Source organism: Eschrichtius robustus, chromosome 3 (genome assembly GCF_028021215.1).
Source record: "Eschrichtius robustus isolate mEscRob2 chromosome 3, mEscRob2.pri, whole genome shotgun sequence".
Taxonomy (NCBI): Eukaryota; Metazoa; Chordata; class Mammalia; order Artiodactyla; family Eschrichtiidae; genus Eschrichtius; species Eschrichtius robustus.
The window spans coordinates 37,072,063-37,090,004 of record NC_090826.1 but is presented as its reverse complement, the minus strand read 5'-3'; the positions used below and the strand labels follow the sequence as shown (position 1 = coordinate 37,090,004).

Here is a 17,942-nt window from a genome sequence, read left to right as displayed (position 1 = left end):
TGCTGAGCCAGCGCTCCACAACAAGAGACGCCACCGCAACGAGAACCCCGCGCACCATAACGAAGACCCAACGCAGCCGAAAGAGAAAAAAAAGGACAAGTGATCTGAAGAGAGACCAGAGTACACTTAGCTACACTTGCCACTCTCTCCTTAACTGATTGTAACTCTCCAAGACTGCTGTCTATTCCTGTGCTACGGCCACTCCTCCAGGAAAATCCGTGAAAGGGAGTTTTGGAAAAGATGTACTATCTTCTTCTAATCTCTGGAAGAGTTTAAGACTAGAATTTTTTCTTGAATGTTTGATAGAATTCTCTGAAGCTTCTGATCTTCTGGAAAAAATGAATTACTGATTCATTTTCTTCAATGGTTAGAGGACAGTTTGGGTTTTCTACTTCTCGAGTATGTTTTGGTAAATTATGTTTTCTCGCTGTTTTCACCTAAATTTTCAAACATATTGCAAGAAGTTTTCATTATGCCATTAACAAAATGATTTTAACGAATGCACCATCTATAATGATGTCTCCTTTTATGGTCTTCATATTGATTATATGGGTTTTCTCTTTTTGCGTCAGTTCCCTTTGCCCCCAAGTCCCATGGGAGTAACACAGCCGAATGCCTGCTTATGCAATGGATTTTATTACAAAGAGGAACCCTGATTTCAGAGAACCTGAATGTTATATAGCACTCAGTAAGCATGCCTGCCCTTTGCTCTAAAGGGGAAACTATCTTTCTTTTCTTTTCTCTTTCTCTTTAACTTATGGACTTTATTATTTATTTATTCATTCATTTATTTTTGGCTGCACTGGGTCTTCGTTGCTGCGCGCGGGCTTTCTCTAGTTGCGGCGAGCGGGGGCTACTCTTCGTTGCGGTGCGCGGGCTTCTCATCGAGGTGGCTTCTCTTGTTGCGGAGCACGAGCTCTAGGCGCGCGGGCTTCAGTAGTTGTGGCACGCGGGCTCAGTAGTTGTGGCTCGCAGGCTTTAGAGCGCAGGCTCAGCAGTTGTGGCGCACAGGCGTAGTTGCTCCGTGGCCTGTGGGATCTTCCCGGACCAGGGATCAAACCTGTGTCCCCTGCATTGGCAGGCAGATTCTTAACCACGGCGCCACCAGGGAAGTCCCGAAACTATCTTTATTTTCCAAAGCTGTTTGCTAAACAAACATCCTTGAAAAGATAGTCTGGAACAAAGAACAGTAAGTATTTCATTTACAAGGTGTGCAGAAACGTGAAAGACCTGTAGAGAATTGTCTCCTAGGATTATTTTTCTTTTGCTAGAAGTAATCCTTTAGCAGACACAGTGGCTCTGTTCCTGAATTTAGGGGGAAAGCATTCAGTCTTTCGTTCTTAAGGATAATGTTAGCTGTAGATGTTTTGTTTGTAGATGCTTTTTATCAAGCTGGGGAAGTTCTTCTCTCACCCTTTCTTTTTCTTCCTTGTTTTTTTTTTTTTTTTCCCCGGCGTGCCGCATGGCTTGTGGGATCGTAGTTCCCCAACCAGGAACTGAACCCGGGCCCTTGGCAGTGAAAGTGTGGAGTCCTAACCACTGAAGCGCCAGGGAATTCCCGGGGAAGCTCTTCTCTAGTCCTATTTTTCTGAGAATTTTAAATTACGAATGAGTTTTGAATTTTGTCACACGCATTTTCTGCAACGATTGATACACAATAATGTGATTTTCCTTCTTTAGTCTGTTAGTTTGGTAGGTAAAATTGGTTGACTCTGGGGTATTGAACCAGCCTTGCATTCCTGGAATGAACCCCAGTTGGTCTCAGCCTGTTCTTCCCAATCACAGAATCAAAGAGCTACTCTCCCACGAGGAAGATCCTCAAGGATGTCTGGTGCCACCCCTTCCAGTGCCTGGTACCCTGGGGACAGGCCTCTGGGACAGCCCCTTTCCTCTGTGGGCCAACCTGATTCAGAAACAGCTGGCCACTGCTTCTGCACTTTCTCTTTCATCCAGGTCTCCTGGGGTAGCCCTCATAATCCCAACTACACCCTACCCCAACCTCTTATTGCTCAGATATGGTTCTAATTTGGAATCACAGAGCCAGCAACCCTGTGGAGGCAAAGGGACCAGGACACTGAGCCTCCCCGTCTTCACCCAGACACTCTCCCACCTGGATAAAAATGCAGCCTGGGATGCCTCCGGCCACTTGGCAGCTATGGCCTGGTGCCTGCAGTCCCCAAGTCTTTCTCACTTGTTCTTTTATTGTTTGGTTGTGAAACCTTTTCTTCCTTTTTCTTGAATTAGTGCTGCTTGGTTTTGGGGTCTGAGTGGTTGGCTCCTCCTCATATCTGACTATAGGGGCCTGGTCAGCTGCAGCACAGCTCTCAGTAGTAGCTGGGCTCTTCCCAGGCACAAGCTGGTGGCACCTTAGTGCCAGGATGCCCTGGAAAAAATGCCAACCTGTGCCTCAGATAGCTTTTCCTGCGGCAAGAAGTGGCTAGGTGAACCTTCAGGGTAAAAAAATGAATGGATGAGGATATTTTAGTGAAATTTCCCTGACCACCAATGGCATTCTCTGCCCACATGGGACCAAGCGCTCCAGGAGACAACGCCCTGGTTCTGCCTCTTCACGTTGCACTAAATGCTTGAGCCTTCACTGATTATGTGTCTGCTCCTTGATGATGTATGGGGATCCTTGGCAAAATGAAGATTTATTCACTGAATCACTTTTTTTTTTTTTTTTTGTGGCCGTGCCACTCGGCTTGTGGGTTCTTAGTTCCCCGACCAAGGATCGAACCTGGGCCGCGGCAGAAAAAGCACTGAGTCTTAACTGCTGGACCGCCAGGGAATTCCCCACTGAATCACTTTAAAAAAAAAAAAAATAGATTTATTTATTTACTTTCATTTTTGGCTGCGTTGGGTCTTTGTTGCTTGCCGCGCGCGGGCTTTTCTCCAGTTGCGGCGAGCGGGCGCTACTCTTCGTTGAAGTGCGCGGGCTTCTCATTGGGTGGCTTCTCTTGTTGCAGAGCACGGGCTCTAGGCGCGCGGGCTTCAGGAGTTGTGGCACACGGGCTGAGTTGCTCCTTGGCATGTGGGATCTTCCCGGGCCAGGCCTCGAACCCGTGTCCCCTGCATTGGCAGGTGGATTCTTAACCACTGTGCCACCCCGAACCTATGACTCTTTAACACTATGTGAATTACATCCTGCACTGCCTTGTAGCAAATCACCCCCTGTAGCATTTGCACTTCAGAAAAAAGGTCGCAGGCCAACAGCCCAGAGACAAACCGACCCAATTACCGGGCTGCCTGATGCCAGCAGTGACTGTTTTGAAATAACGCAGGAAGAAGAAGAATGCAAGACCTTCACGACTTTGATCCTTATCATATATCCCAGACTGCGAGCCCCACGTATAAAATCTTTTCCGATTCCCGAAGGAGATGGGGGCACAGTTCTTCAGGCGCTAGCCTGCTGTGTCTTCCCTTCTGCCTGGCAGAAAAATGAAGCCATCTCTCTCTTCCTCCAAAATCTCTGTCTCCGTATTTCTGTTCGGCATTGGTGCACAGGGAAGCTGATATTGCGGCAACACCATCATCCATCTGCTCTTCCTCTTAAGGCCAGTTAAAGATGGTCCCTTGCAGTTTCCCAAGTTAGGTTAGTGATGTGAAATTCTCCTGCCCCTGGCCCTACCTCCTTCCCTGTCCCCAGCCGCGCAGAAGGCAGTTTGCTGGTTGTCTTCCCCAATTCTTCTCCAAGTAGGTTATGTTTACTCCCCAAATCCCTGAGCCAGAGGTGGGGTTGCCTACACTCCCAAACCCTGAGTGTCCACCTTGCCCTGTTGTTTGTAGTCTCTCGTGCTGTGCCTACAGTGGCACCTGGGCGGGGGAGGACACTGCCCTCGTCTAGGTTTTTCTAAATGTCTTACTCAAGTTGCAACCTCCAGCTTGTGAATCAACTGTGTTTCTTTTTTGACTTGTAAGCAAGTATTAAGCTTTGGGGTTGGGGGGAGGTCTGTAATGTGAAACAACTTCTTGTCTTCCCTCCCCCCACATTGTTGTAAATAACTTTTAACGGCCAAACCCCAGATTTGCACTTTTTTTTTTTTTTTCTAACGGCTAAGACCATTTTCTTCCCCCTGGTCTTACTGTAACATTTGGAAAAGGAATAAATGTCGTCCCTTAAAACAAATAAAATAAAATAAAACAGACTTTCTGGGACTTCCCTGGTGGCACAGTGGTGAAGAATCCGCCTGCCAATGCAGGGGACACGGGTTCGAGCCCTGGTCCCGGAAGATCCCACAGGCCACGGAGCAACAAAGCCCGTGTGCCACAACTACTGAGCCTGCGCTCTAGAGCCCGCGTGCCGCAACTACTAAAGCCCGCACGCCTACAGCCCGTGCTCCGCAACAAGGGAAGCCACCGCAATGAGAAGCCCGCGCACCGCAATGAAGAGTAGCCCCCGCTCGCGGCAACTAGAGAAAGCTCACGTGCAGCAACAAAGAGCCAACACAGCCAAAAATAAATAAATAAATATATAAATAAAACTTAAAAGAAAAAAAAAGAAGACTAAAAAAATAAAGGGAAATCTGCCCCAACCTGTGAAATTATCTTAAAAACAAAACAAAAACAAACAAAAAAACAGACTTTCTGGTTGGACTCGGCGACTATATTCCTATCTGGCTTCTGCTCCGCCCCCTGGTGGTGGCTCTAGACCGAGCAGGAAAACTAATAAACGAAGGCATTTGCCGAAGCGCGAGGTTGGTGACTGGGCTTCATTTACATACCCACAATGCATTGCACTCAGGGTCTTGCCTACTTTCAAAAGGCTAGATTCTTGTATTTCTTTTGACTCCCGCCCCCGCTCGAACTCAGGATATTTTCAGAGAATTGTCTGAAATAATGGCAGAACTCACTCGTTGTTTGCGGGTAAATAGTTACCATTGGTGACTTGGGACTTACCGTTAGCCGAGGACTGTGTGAGAGGCTATGACGCCACACTCTGGTTTCTCTTCAAAACGCATAAATCTTTCGCCTTTTACTAAAGATTTCCGTGGAGAGAAACAATTCCGAGTTTCTCGTCAATTTTTTGAGGCCTTGTTTTCACAAGGCTAATAACTTTGTACAAAAAGTAAAGGAATGTTGTGTCTTTCGGTGTGTCTGGCGGTAGCGTTCCCCGTTCTGGCAAGGGGGCTAAGGCAGTTTTGGGTTGGTTGCAGGTCGTGTTTGCGTCGGCGTGTCCCGGTTTGTTCTTGTCCAGCGATTATTTTCGGTGTGTGGTGGGTCGTGTCTTCCCCCTTGATGGTTGTTTTGTTGGTGTTTCGGCCGTGAGGCGCGTGATGTCCGTGTGGTTTCGGAACCTGGGCAAGCACCTGGAGTCCCATCGGTTGGCGGCGCGAGGCCGGTGAAGTACAGTGGCGAGCCGTGCTTGCGGTTTCTGGCTGTTATTTTCGTAAGCAGCTGGACTCCTCTGTGGGAGCAAGGTGTGGTGTTCCGTTCCTGTGAGGTTGTCTTCGGACATGCGGGTCTGGTGTGGACGGTGAAGCTGGTGCTCGCGGAGTCGTGTGGTAGCGTGGGGCGGTGATATTGACCCTGGTTAGAGGAAGGCGGCACCCGCGGGTGGGAGGAGGAGACGCGAGACAAGCGCCCACCGTGTCCTTAGCGCGGGCGGCCCCACGGTTTTCAGAAATGCATATACTCAACGGAGCTGCAGAACGCACTTTGTTCCTAGGGCTTCGGGTTTATGTTTGCACGCTGAAGACCACCACGCATGAACTTGAACTGCTTCTTGTGCTCGGCACGGGGCCTGGCACGGAGCAAGTCAATCGTGCAGTAGACGGCTGCTAGCTGTAGAGTATCCGCTTAACCTGGCTTTGGTTAGGTCTTGAATTCAAGTGGAGGCTTGGGCCTATTTGTCTGCAAAGGTCTTTCAAGGCAGTACGTGAGCACCTCAGGCGAGACCCACGTCTCTGGGACTGTGGTTCTAACTGCTGCACTTGTGGAACTTGGCTTTTCTAAAAACTTCAAAAAAATTGAAGTATAGTTGGTTGATTTTTGTGTGATACATGTTTATTTTATTATGTATTTATTTATTTGAAGTAGCACAACATTTTAATCCATTAATTCTAAAAATAACAGAGACATTTTATATCCAGTGTCACCTCCTCAAGAGTCTACTGCAGATTAGACAGCCAGACTGCAACTTACAAAGCCAGACATTAAAGTTGAAGATGCAGTTTGGGACAACACCATCACGGGGAGATTTTCCTCCTCTTTGCTCATAAACATAAGTTGTCAGCTTAAAAGAATCCTCAGACAGAAAGAGAAAGCTTCCTCTCTCTATAACCTCTTTATTTTAAATCTGTCTGTAATGTTTGAAGACAAAACAGATAATCAGAAAACCAACCTCCCAAGCAAGTACAAGGATCTGAGCTGGACTCCTGGGACTAAAGACTGGTTTAGTTCTATTTCTACCAACACTGTGATGTGAGGTGCTGTGGTTCTTGTTTTAGTTACAAGAGGGGTTAGGAATGAATGCCCACACACAGTTAATAATAGCTTATCTCGCACGTAACTCTGCAGCAGAATACCAACAACAGCAGTATTTTAAAGCAGGGGGGAGAAGAAAGTAGACATTAATACAACTTAAGGTTTCCTTGGTTCTTCCCCTCTTTCTACAAGGAGAATTCAGCTCAAAAACAAAACTCCAGAATGCCCGTACGGTCCTTTGGCCCACCAGGCCCGGAGAGCCTCAGGCTTTAGTGATGTATCCTTCTCGGATGAGGAAATCATAGATTTTCCGGGTTTTGTTCACGTCTATCTTGATGAGTGCTCTTGCCTGTGCCAGTCTCAAGCCTCCTTGCTTGTTACATTCGTTCAATAGAGCAGATTTGTATTCTAAATAGGCTCCTGGGGCCAATCTCACCACCTGACAGAGCTCCTTTTCTTTTTCATCCAACTTCTCTGTGCCAGGGAGGCCAGTGAGGTTCAAGGGCGGTGCACTTCGTGTACCTGAATTCGAAGCCATTGGTACGGAAGAACTCAGGCCAGAATCAATGGCAGCCTGCCGGCGGAGCCCCTGCTGGCAGGCGCTACCGTCCTGGATGTACTGGAGAACCTCCGAGAGCATAGTGCGTTTGAGGCGTTCCTCTTCTCGAGTCTTCTTGAGGTGATCATAGGTTCTGGCACTACAAAAGTTGGTAATGCCTGCTGTCCTGTATTCCTGGAGCCTCTTGATTTCCCTTCCGGGTTCGAATTCCAATGCATGGCTTTCAATGAACTTGTCATGTTCCACCGGCCCCACTATCCTTGCAAATCGCCTCATTGTTTCATAAAGGTCTTGGACTTCCTTGGGATACCGCCGTTCCGTTAACTGAAACTTTCTAAGGTTGATTAATCCATGGTCTCTTATAATTCGTGTAAAATGTCCGAGTCATCTTCAACAAAATCAATGTCTCTCAAGTCCCATTCTGCATACTTGTCAGACTCCTCAGTGAAATCTGCTCGAGCTGGCATGTATCCTGCCATGTCCCGAGAAAGCAAGTCAAAGTCAAAGGTAGGTCGGGGAGGGTCATCTGTAGAGTGAAATGGAATGGCTGTGTCAGCAGTTTTTGCCTCCTCTGCTTGCTTCAGGTTTAGCAGGGTAGATGCAAATAGAGGGTTATTGATGAAATGCTTCATGTAGTGCTTCTCACACTCCTCCTTGGTCTTGGTGCCCATTTGATTGGCTACTTCCTGCCATTTCCAAAGCCACAGTCCATCACAGCTTCTAAAAGGGCCATTTCTTCTTGAGCAGTCCAGCTGGGGTCAAGAACAGGAAAATCTGAGGTCATTATTTCGTAAGTATGATCACGTTGATGTTTCTTGTACTCAAATCCTCGAGTGAAACACTGTAAGCACAGGAAAAAAGGAGGTGGCCCACATTCAGCACACTTGATATAAGGCTCCATGAGGTAGGAGGAGCAGCCTCGGCAAGGTGGCTTATCAGAGGGATCATTGCTAAAGGAACTCAAACGGTCCATTCCCCAGTTGGCAAAGACTGCTGCTTTGATCTTCCTCAGTGTAGGGCTCCTTCAAGGAGATTTCAGAACTGGCCAACACAGACACCAAAGCTGACGACCCCCCCGCCCGCCCGCCCGCCCCCCTTACTTCATTCCCCTCCTCCGCGCCGAGGAAACGCCAGCGGCGCGCGCGCCCTGGGCTTGCGTGCCGGCTCCCGCGCGGCGCAGGCGCCATGATACATACTTTATATATATACTTTCTGATGAGGTAGTTTAGCCTTAGAACTAGAACTGTTAAAAACAAGAGATCCTAGGAATTCCCTGGCGGTCCAGTGGTTAGGGCTCCACGCTTCCACTGCAGAGGGCGCGGGTTCTATCCCTGGTTGGGGAACTGAAACCGAGCAGGCCGCGCGGCGCGGCCAAAAAAAAAGAAAAGGAAAAGGAAATGCTCGAGATTTTCTGTAGTTTCCAGTTTCTAATGTGGATCAAGACAGCAAGTAATTGCTGTAAATTTTAACTTTAGAAGTAAGCTTAGGGCTTCCCTGGTGGCGCAGGGGTTAAGAATCCGCCTGCCACTGCAGGGGACACGGGTTCGAGCCCTGGTCCCGGAAGATCCCACATGCCGCGGAGCAACTGAGCCCGGGCACCACAACTACTGAGCCTGTACTCTAGAGCCCGCGTGCCACAAGCACTGAAGCCCGCGCGCCTAGAGCCCGTGCTCGGCAGCAAGAGAAGCCACCGCAGTGAGAAGCCCGCGCACCGCACCGAAGAGCAGCCCCTGCTCCACGCAACTAGAGAAAGCCCGCGCGCAGCCACGAAGACCCAACACAGCCCAAAATAAATACAATGCATAAATTAGACAGACAAAAAAAAAAAAAGCCTATACTACATGACAATCAAATGCAATATACAAACCTTAACTGGATCCTGGACCAAACCCAATTAACACACCAAGAAAAGGAAGGCAGGAAGAAAGCAGAAGGTACACTTTTGGTACCTTTGTGGAAATTTTAATATGTACTCTGTTTCACATGACAGTATTGAATTAATAATTGTATTTGTTTTCTTGCTGCTGTAACAAATTATCACACGCTTAGTGACTTAAAACAACCCAAATTTATTCTCTTACAGTTCTGGAGGTCAGGAGTGTAGAATTAAGGTGTGGACAGGGCTGCATTCTTTTCTAGAGGCTTCAAGGGAGAATCTGTTCCCTTGCCTTTAGAAAGCTGCCTTCATTCCTTGGCCTGTGACCCCTTCCTTGCACTCCAAATCTCTTGCTTCTGTCGTGTCATCTCCTAACTAACTCTGGATCCTCCTGCCGTATAAAGACCCTCGTAATTACCTGGGGCCCACCTAGATAATCCAGGAGAATCTCCCCATCTCAAGATCCTTAATCACACCTGCAAAATCCCTTTTACCATGTGAAGTAACATATCTACAGGTTCCTGGGATTAGGATGCGGATGTATTTGGAGGCTATGACTCACACTACCACAATAATGATATAGTAATTATGTGGGAGAACGGCCTTATTCTTATAGACACGTAATGTGAAATATTTAGTAGTGAAATGTCATGCTATCGGAAACTTTCTAATAGCCCAGTAAACAGAAAGAGAGAAAGAAAATGTGTCATAGGTACTCATTCTTTCAACTTTTTGTAGTTTTGAACTTTTGGGAATAAAAAGTTGGGGGAAAATAAATGTATAGTGATACATTTCATGTAACGTATATTTGTTTTGGATATTTGTATTATACTTAAGATTTCATTTTTATTTATTTATTTTAAAAAGTATTTATTTATTTGGCTGAGCCAGGTCTTAACTGCGGCATGCATGATCTTTAGCTACGGCATGAGAACCCTTAGTTGCAGCATGTGGGATCTAGGTCCCTGACCGGGGATCGAACCTGGGCCCCCTGCATTGGGAGCGTGGAGTCTTAGCCACTGGACCACCAGGGAAGTCCCTTAAGATTTCATTTTTTTTAAAAGTTCCATTGTTATTAAACTATTATCATCTTAGACCAGTGGTTTCCAGATTGTTGGATTTTCCAATTATTAAAATTTCCAAAAAATTTCTGCGGTACTAATTTTAAAAATCATGATTCTACAAAAAGGCCATTCCAAGACTAAAAACAGTTAAGAGTGACTTGACACCAAAGGACAGGACACGTCTTTGAAACAGGAAATCCATTTAGCTTTATGGAAGACATACCGATATTTCGTTAACTTTTCTCTCCTCCCTCCGCCCAAATAGAGGAAAGCTGAGGCTCAATTAGGCTGCCTTTGACCAACAAGATCGGGGCCGGTGATGCCCTCTTGTGGCATCCTGGAGAATTACTGCCATCTGACTTCATGTCCTCTGACTTTGAGGGACAATTCCCTCACAGTAACTCGGTCATTCATTCATTCACATGTGCCAGGCATTGTTCTCAGCATCTGGGATATATCAGTAATGAAAACAAATATCCCTGCCCTGCTGGAGCTTACATTCAGGTGGGGAGACAGACAATAAATAAATAACACATAAATAAGTGCTATGGAAAAAACAGCAGTGGCAGGGGTTGGGGGTCAGAGTATAGGGGTTGGTAGTGTGGGATGCGACTTAAAAAAGGGTAACCCTCCCTCCCTGAGAAGATAACTTTGCTTTTTAAAAAGATTATTTATTTATTTGGTTGCACCGGGTCTTAGTTGCGGCAGGCGGGCTCCTTCGTTGTGGCTCGCCAGTTCCTTAGTTGTGGCGTGCACGTGGGATCTAGTTCCCTGACCAGGGATCGAACCCTGGCCCCCTGTACTGGGAGCACGGAGTCCTATCCACTGCACCACCAGGTAAGTCCTGAGAAGATACCTTTTGTGTAAAGAGTTGAAAGGAGGTCAAGGAGTTAGCCATGCAGCCACCTGGGGTGAGAGGTCTAGGAACAGAACCTCTCTCAAGTGTTCAGCAGAAAAGTCTGCACAAAAGCCCTAAAGCAGGAGCTTGTTTTTATTAATTAACTTATTTGTTTATTTATTTTTGGCTGTGTCGGGTCTTTCGTTTCTGTGCGAGGGCTTTCTCTAGCTGCGGCGAGCGGGGGCCACCCTTCATCGCGGTGCGCGGGCCTCTCACTATCGCGGCCTCTCTTGTTGCGGAGCACAGGCTCCAGACGCGCAGGCTCAGTAGTTGTGGCTCACGGGCCTAGTTGCTCCGCGGCATGTGGAATCTTCCCAGACCAGGGCTCGAACCCGTGTCCCCTGCATTGGCAGGCAGATTCTCAACCACTGCGCCACCAGGGAAGCCCCAGGAGCTTGTTTTGTCAACTTCAAGAACCACACAGCCAATGTGTCTGGAGCCCAGTGAAGAAGAGAGAGGGACGTAGGAGAGAGTTCAGAAGTCATGGGAGACTAGATCACCCTGGAGGCCATAACAGTAAGGGCTTGGGCTTTACTCAGTGAAATGGAGAGCCCTGCAAGGTTCTGAGCAGAGTGACAGAATCTGAAGTTTACAAGGACCACTCTGGCTGCTGTGTCGACAAAGAGAATGGGGCAGAGAGCAGAGTCATCTAGAGGAGAGATGATGGTGGCTTGGACCCGAGTATTAGCAATGGAGGTAGTGAGACATAGTTGGATTCTGGATATATTTGGAAGGTAGAGTCGACAGACAGCATGGATCCAGAGGTTAAAGAGAGACATCAAGGAGAACACCACGATTTTGTTCTGAGTGGCAGGAAGGATGAGTTGCCATCAGCTGAGTTGGGGAAGATGGCACAGGACTGGGAGTTCAGATTTGGACACTGATGAAATACAAATCCATATTCTAAGGCAAGTCAAGGAAAATTTGAACATAAAAAGTGTTCTGTGCCCTGTGGCCTCCTCTCTTCCCTCTACTGTGTGCATTGCGTATCTGCATCATGCACCAACCAACCTCCCCACCGGCAGAAATAGCTGCTCAACTGTAAAGAGCGACATTCTCCTAGTATCAACAAGATAACTCCTTAGGAGCTAACCTTCCTTCTTGATCTTGTAAGGGGCCCTGATGACCCATGACCCATTACTTGCTTTGTAGGTGTCGATCTGGATTGTGTGAATGTCACTGTGTACGTCATTTAACGTACAAAGCCCTGGATAACTGTGCTTTGACCTCTCACAGGCAGAACAGTCCTTGGAGCTTTCTGAGAGGCTGCTCCCGGCTTATACGCCGCCAGTTTGGCTCGAATAAAATTTTCCATTGCTTTCTTCGATCGACTGATTAAATTTTTCGTCGACAACACAATGAGGTAGAAATGTTTAGCTGGAAATAGAAATGTGGGAGTCGTTGCACAGAAGTGGTATTTAAAGTAATGGAATCACCAGGGTGTAAACGTAGGGAAGAGGCTCCAGGTCAGAGTCCTGCCTCACTCCACCTTGAAGGCGGCTGGGTTGAAGAGGAGGAATCAGCAAAAGAGAATGAAAGGAAGCAACCGGAGAGGCAGGAGAAAGACCAGGTGGGTGTGGTGTCCTGGAGGGGAGAGCGCAGGGGCCAGCAGGGAGCTGAGGTAAGGCCCGCTCCTCAGGCTGTGCCCTTGAATCTTCTACGACGTTGGTGGTCCTTCCCCTCAGACCAGCTTTTTTCCTTGGTGAGCAGGGGCACCCCGACCCATCCTCATAACTCTCACTAGATCTCCCTCCGCCCTCCACACACGGACGCCAGATAGATAGCAAGACTGTTTGTGTATTGAACCCTTCCCAGCCAGCTCTCCTTTTCCCCTTCTGGCGGGCAGAACCCCAGCCTCCCACCAAGGGCCAAGAGGAGTCAACCGGGGCTTGGCCCTGGCTCCTTCCTTCTGCCAGGCTTCCCTGCCACACAGCCTTGGCTTCCTGGCTTGCCTTGGAGCCTCTGTTACTCCTTTTCTTCCACAGCCTCCTTCTGGAAGTGTGTGATGTAGGCCACCTGACCCCGATTACAATGGCCAAAGTAAAAGCTCACGGTGCTGTCGGAGAGGCCACTGAGATACAGCTCTGGGGACAGGGAGGTGAGCCTGAGTCTGGGTGCCGCCGCACCTCTGCTCCAGGCCCCCTCACACCCCACTCACCTTTGGTGACATTGACTCTGTTGGCCGCCAAGATGTCCGCCTGAATGCTATCTATTTTCACGTACAAGTCCTCGGCGTTGCTCTGAGGACAGGAGCAAGGGGAACTGGGCTGGATGCCAGGGCAGCCTGGACTCGGAGTTGGGCGTGGGCAGACGGAGGTTGCAGGCTGCGGTCAGGCCCTTAGCCTGACTGGAAGGGCAGGAAAGGGGACGGAAGGGTGCCAGGCGGAGAGGCCCAAGCCAGGGCAGGCCCCCCCGCCGCCGGCCCCGAGGCCGATCTGTGTGTGGGGTGTACAAGGGGAGGGGCCGTGCGCTGGGGTGTGCACAGGGGCACTGTTCCGTCCCGCGGGGCGCGGCGGGGCGGGAGCACTTACACGGAAGAGCTTGTAGAGTTCCTCCCCCATGGACCTGCGCACGTGCTCCTCCACCACCGGGAATAACTGCACAAAGTACTGCGTGGGCGGGCGAGGGGGCGTGACTGCCGTGCCCACGCGCTGTGCCCGCCGCGCCGCCCGGCCGCCCAGCGCACCTCTAGCGTGAGGCTGGCCTGCCGCTGGCTGTTGCTGTGGTCCGTGTTGCCCATGGCGGCCATGAGGCTGTGCACCACGCGCAGGTGCAGCATCTCCTCGGCTAGGCTCGTGTTGCCTCGCGCCAGGATCCTGGGCGGGGGTGGCGTGGGGTGGGGGTGGGATGCGGGCTGCGGCGGCCCCGTGGGACCCTCCGGGCGGCCGGAGCGCTCTTGGGGGCCCGCGGGGCAGCGCCGGGCCTGGCTTGCCGCATCCGCCCACTACCTGCTGCCCGCTTACCCGATGGCCTTGGCGGCCGCGGCCTGCTGCAAGAACAACGGCAGGTGGGCGGTGAGCTGCAGAACCGAAGAGTCTGCAAGAGGGAGTGGCCGTGAGGCTGGAGGACCCCTCGCCCTCGTCTTCCACCCTGCCCCGTCGGGGTCCACCACCCCGACCCCAGCGGATCCCTACCGCTGACGATCTGGGACTGCTGTTTGCCGGTCTCCTCGAAGGACGGTATCAGCAGCGCCACGAGGCCCTTGAGCAGCGCCGGGCACACGTCGTAGTTGACCAGGTCCTTGATCAGCTCGATGGCTGGGGAAGGCAGGGGCGCTGGAGAGGCCCGCCGCTCCACTCCCCACCCTCGCAAGGAAGCAGCACCCCCTCCCCCCCAAGTCTTTATCGACCTTTCTTAGCACCTGCTACTGGCCAGCACTGTGCCAGGCGTGGGGGGAGCTGGGCCGGCGACCCCTCAGTCCTGCCCTTCTGGAGCTCGTGGTTAAAGGGGAGAGGGAGGAGGAGGCCGAGGCCCCCTGGGACTCACAGAACCAGCCAGAGCCGGAGGAAGAAGGGTTGGAGGCTGAGAGGCTGAAAAGAGCTGGAGGCCCCACAGAGGTAGGGCCGCCAAAGGGCTCTGAGGAATCTAGAAGGTTTCGTGGAGGAGGGAAGGACCGCGGGTCTTCAAAGGGAGACAGGATGGGGAAAGACAAGGGGTGAGAGGGAGACAGAGCAAGTGGGTGGGGATGTGTAGCAGAAAATGAGAAAGGAGGCAAGGTAGACAGCAGTTTAGAGAAACTTTCCTTTCTGACGAACCCTTATTGAGGCCCTGTTTGCCTAGGCTCTGTGCTGAGGGCTCTCCGTTCAGTGTCCCAGTGACGATCCCTGTGACCAACGAGCTTCCTTTTGCAATAGCATGATGACTTATCCCTATTGGACATTTGAGGGAATGAGGCACAGAGAGGTAAAGCACTTGCCTAAGGTACCACAGCTAGGAAGTGGTGGAAGCAAAAGGAGGGACAGATTCGGTTAGGAAGGAGGAGGGGACTAGCATTTAAAGAGGGCATTCTCTGTAGCTGCTTCGCAGTCATTCATTCCATCTAGCATTGACTCAGCCTTTCGGCAAATCTGCATAGGACGCCTCTTGGGCCCGGCGAACAGTTTGGTGACAAGTGCTATAAAAGGGGTGGGTGGGCTGTGGCAGAGCCTGGGAAGATGGCAGAGGACTGAATATTTTTGTAAAGAGAAAAGAACCCCAGGCAGGCAGAGCTGGAAGGGGGCAGGTAATGCGGTGTGAAAGGACAGCGGGTAAACACAAGTGCTTGCTGCATGGAAGACAGGGCTTGGAAATGAGCTGTCCCCCCAGCTGCAGAGTCAAGTGCTGCTGGCCTCTCCACTTACTTCGAGGGCAAAGTTGTTTCCCTGACTAGCTCATCTGCATACCAGAATGCGGTGTAGACTACGTGAGAAATACTAACAGTATTATCTGTTTGAAAAACAGAAATTAATGTTTTATTTTCTTTTTAAAAAAATTAAAAATAAAAATCGATTTATTTGTTTATGGCTGCGTTGGGTCTTTGTTACTGTGCACGGGCCTTCTCGAGTTGTGGCGAGCAGGGGGCCTACTCTTTGTTGCGGTGCGCGGGCTTCGCCTTGCGGTGGCTCCTCTTGTTGTGGCGCACCGGCTCTAGGCGCGGGGGCTTCAGTAGTTGTGGCACTCGGGCTCAGTAGTTGTGGCGCACGGGCTTAGTTGCTCGGCGACATGTGGGATCTTCCCGGACCAGGGCTCGAGCCCGTGTCCCCTGCGTTGGCAGGTGGGTTCTTAACCACTACGCCACCAGGGAAGTCCCACCTTTTATTTTCTTGTCAGGAGCTTTTACCCAGTAAGAACACGTTTAGGGGTAATTCTCTACAATGGAAGAAAGGCTTTCGTTGGTAGGTACAAAGGCACCACAAACGTTGGGGGACCAACGAGTATATGGGAGGATGGGCATGCATGGTACACACATACACATTTCTCCCCAGTTTAATGAAATCTTTTGTGTCTTGGCAAAGACTTTCGTGGAGAGAAACACTTGAGAATTGGTAGTGGAACCTTTTGAGGTTTTACTTAAATAAGGGTAAGTGTGTGGGTTTTCAAAGACAAATGGCTGATGTGTAGAAATATAAAGAGGTTCCTAGTTAAGAAACAGAAGATACAGCCAACCTGTTGTTTTAGAAAGCAGTTCCAAGTTTAAGTCGTAGGTTGGGAACTGGGCTCTCTGATTCCCTGCCCCCAGCTGTAAGTGAGGCTCTAGAGAAGTTATATAGCAATCTTACTCGTGAACACAGATGCAAAAACTCTACACAAAATATTAGCAAATTGAGTCTAGCAGTATGTAAAAGGAATAATGTGCCATCTAGGAATGCACAATGCAATCATCTTAATAGAAAGAAAGTTTGAAAAAACTGAATCTCAGTGTGGTAAGAGCTATCTAGAAAAAACTATAGCAAAGGTCATACCTAACAGATGAAACATTGGAAACTTTCCCTCTTAGATGAGAAGGCAACCTCCCACAAAATTCCCCTCCACAAAATCTTTAGTAAAAGGTACAAGACAAGCGATCTGGGACTTCCCTGGTGGCACAGTGGTTAAGAATCCGCCTGCCAATGCAGGGGACACGGGTTCGAGCCCTGGCCTGGGAAGATCCCACACGCCGCGGAGCAACTTAAGCCCGTGCGCCACAACTACTGAGCCTGCGCGCTAGAGCCCGCGAGCCACAACTACTGAGCCCGCGTGCCTCCACTGCTGAGCCAGCGCTCCACAACAAGAGACGCCACCGCAACGAGAACCCCGCGCACCATAACGAAGACCCAACGCAGCCGAAAGAGAAAAAAAAGGACAAGTGATCTGAAGAGAGACCAGAGTACACTTAGCTACACTTGCCACTCTCTCCTTAACTGATTGTAACTCTCCAAGACTGCTGTCTATTCCTGTGCTACGGCCACTCCTCCAGGAAAATCCGTGAAAGGGAGTTTTGGAAAAGATGTACTATCTTCTTCTAATCTCTGGAAGAGTTTAAGACTAGAATTTTTTCTTGAATGTTTGATAGAATTCTCTGAAGCTTCTGATCTTCTGGAAAAAATGAATTACTGATTCATTTTCTTCAATGGTTAGAGGACAGTTTGGGTTTTCTACTTCTCGAGTATGTTTTGGTAAATTATGTTTTCTCGCTGTTTTCACCTAAATTTTCAAACATATTGCAAGAAGTTTTCATTATGCCATTAACAAAATGATTTTAACGAATGCACCATCTATAATGATGTCTCCTTTTATGGTCTTCATATTGATTATATGGGTTTTCTCTTTTTGCGTCAGTTCCCTTTGCCCCCAAGTCCCATGGGAGTAACACAGCCGAATGCCTGCTTATGCAATGGATTTTATTACAAAGAGGAACCCTGATTTCAGAGAACCTGAATGTTATATAGCACTCAGTAAGCATGCCTGCCCTTTGCTCTAAAGGGGAAACTATCTTTCTTTTCTTTTCTCTTTCTCTTTAACTTATGGACTTTATTATTTATTTATTCATTCATTTATTTTTGGCTGCACTGGGTCTTCGTTGCTGCGCGCGGGCTTTCTCTAGTTGCGGCGAGCGGGGGCTACTCTTCGTTGCGGTGCGCGGGCTTCTCATCGAGGTGGCTTCTCTTGTTGCGGAGCACGAGCTCTAGGCGCGCGGGCTTCAGTAGTTGTGGCACGCGGGCTCAGTAGTTGTGGCTCGCAGGCTTTAGAGCGCAGGCTCAGCAGTTGTGGCGCACAGGCGTAGTTGCTCCGTGGCCTGTGGGATCTTCCCGGACCAGGGATCAAACCTGTGTCCCCTGCATTGGCAGGCAGATTCTTAACCACGGCGCCACCAGGGAAGTCCCGAAACTATCTTTATTTTCCAAAGCTGTTTGCTAAACAAACATCCTTGAAAAGATAGTCTGGAACAAAGAACAGTAAGTATTTCATTTACAAGGTGTGCAGAAACGTGAAAGACCTGTAGAGAATTGTCTCCTAGGATTATTTTTCTTTTGCTAGAAGTAATCCTTTAGCAGACACAGTGGCTCTGTTCCTGAATTTAGGGGGAAAGCATTCAGTCTTTCGTTCTTAAGGATAATGTTAGCTGTAGATGTTTTGTTTGTAGATGCTTTTTATCAAGCTGGG

General features: G+C 49.3%; 1 protein-coding gene, 1 non-coding gene and 1 pseudogene across 2 annotated transcripts in view; 1 reads left to right on the top strand and 2 right to left on the bottom strand.

Moving 5' to 3' along the window:
- ARMH1 (armadillo like helical domain containing 1) overlaps nucleotides 1–17,942 on the bottom strand; it is an 81,565-nt gene that overhangs the window by 2,766 nt on the left and 60,857 nt on the right. The window contains exons 13-17 of the mRNA XM_068539747.1: nucleotides 13,955–14,077; nucleotides 13,784–13,856; nucleotides 13,507–13,636; nucleotides 13,352–13,429; nucleotides 12,979–13,060 (exon numbers count right to left, since the gene is read on the bottom strand). Coding sequence (XP_068395848.1) covers nucleotides 12,979–13,060; nucleotides 13,352–13,429; nucleotides 13,507–13,636; nucleotides 13,784–13,856; nucleotides 13,955–14,077 — 486 coding nt within the window. The remainder of the gene's footprint in view (nucleotides 1–12,978; nucleotides 13,061–13,351; nucleotides 13,430–13,506; nucleotides 13,637–13,783; nucleotides 13,857–13,954; nucleotides 14,078–17,942) is intronic.
- Nucleotides 4,932–5,047, top strand: LOC137763243 (U5 spliceosomal RNA). Its single transcript, XR_011073787.1, has one exon. It is a non-coding gene; the product is annotated as a U5 spliceosomal RNA (small nuclear RNA).
- Nucleotides 6,041–8,045, bottom strand: LOC137762198 (transcriptional adapter 2-alpha pseudogene; annotated as a pseudogene).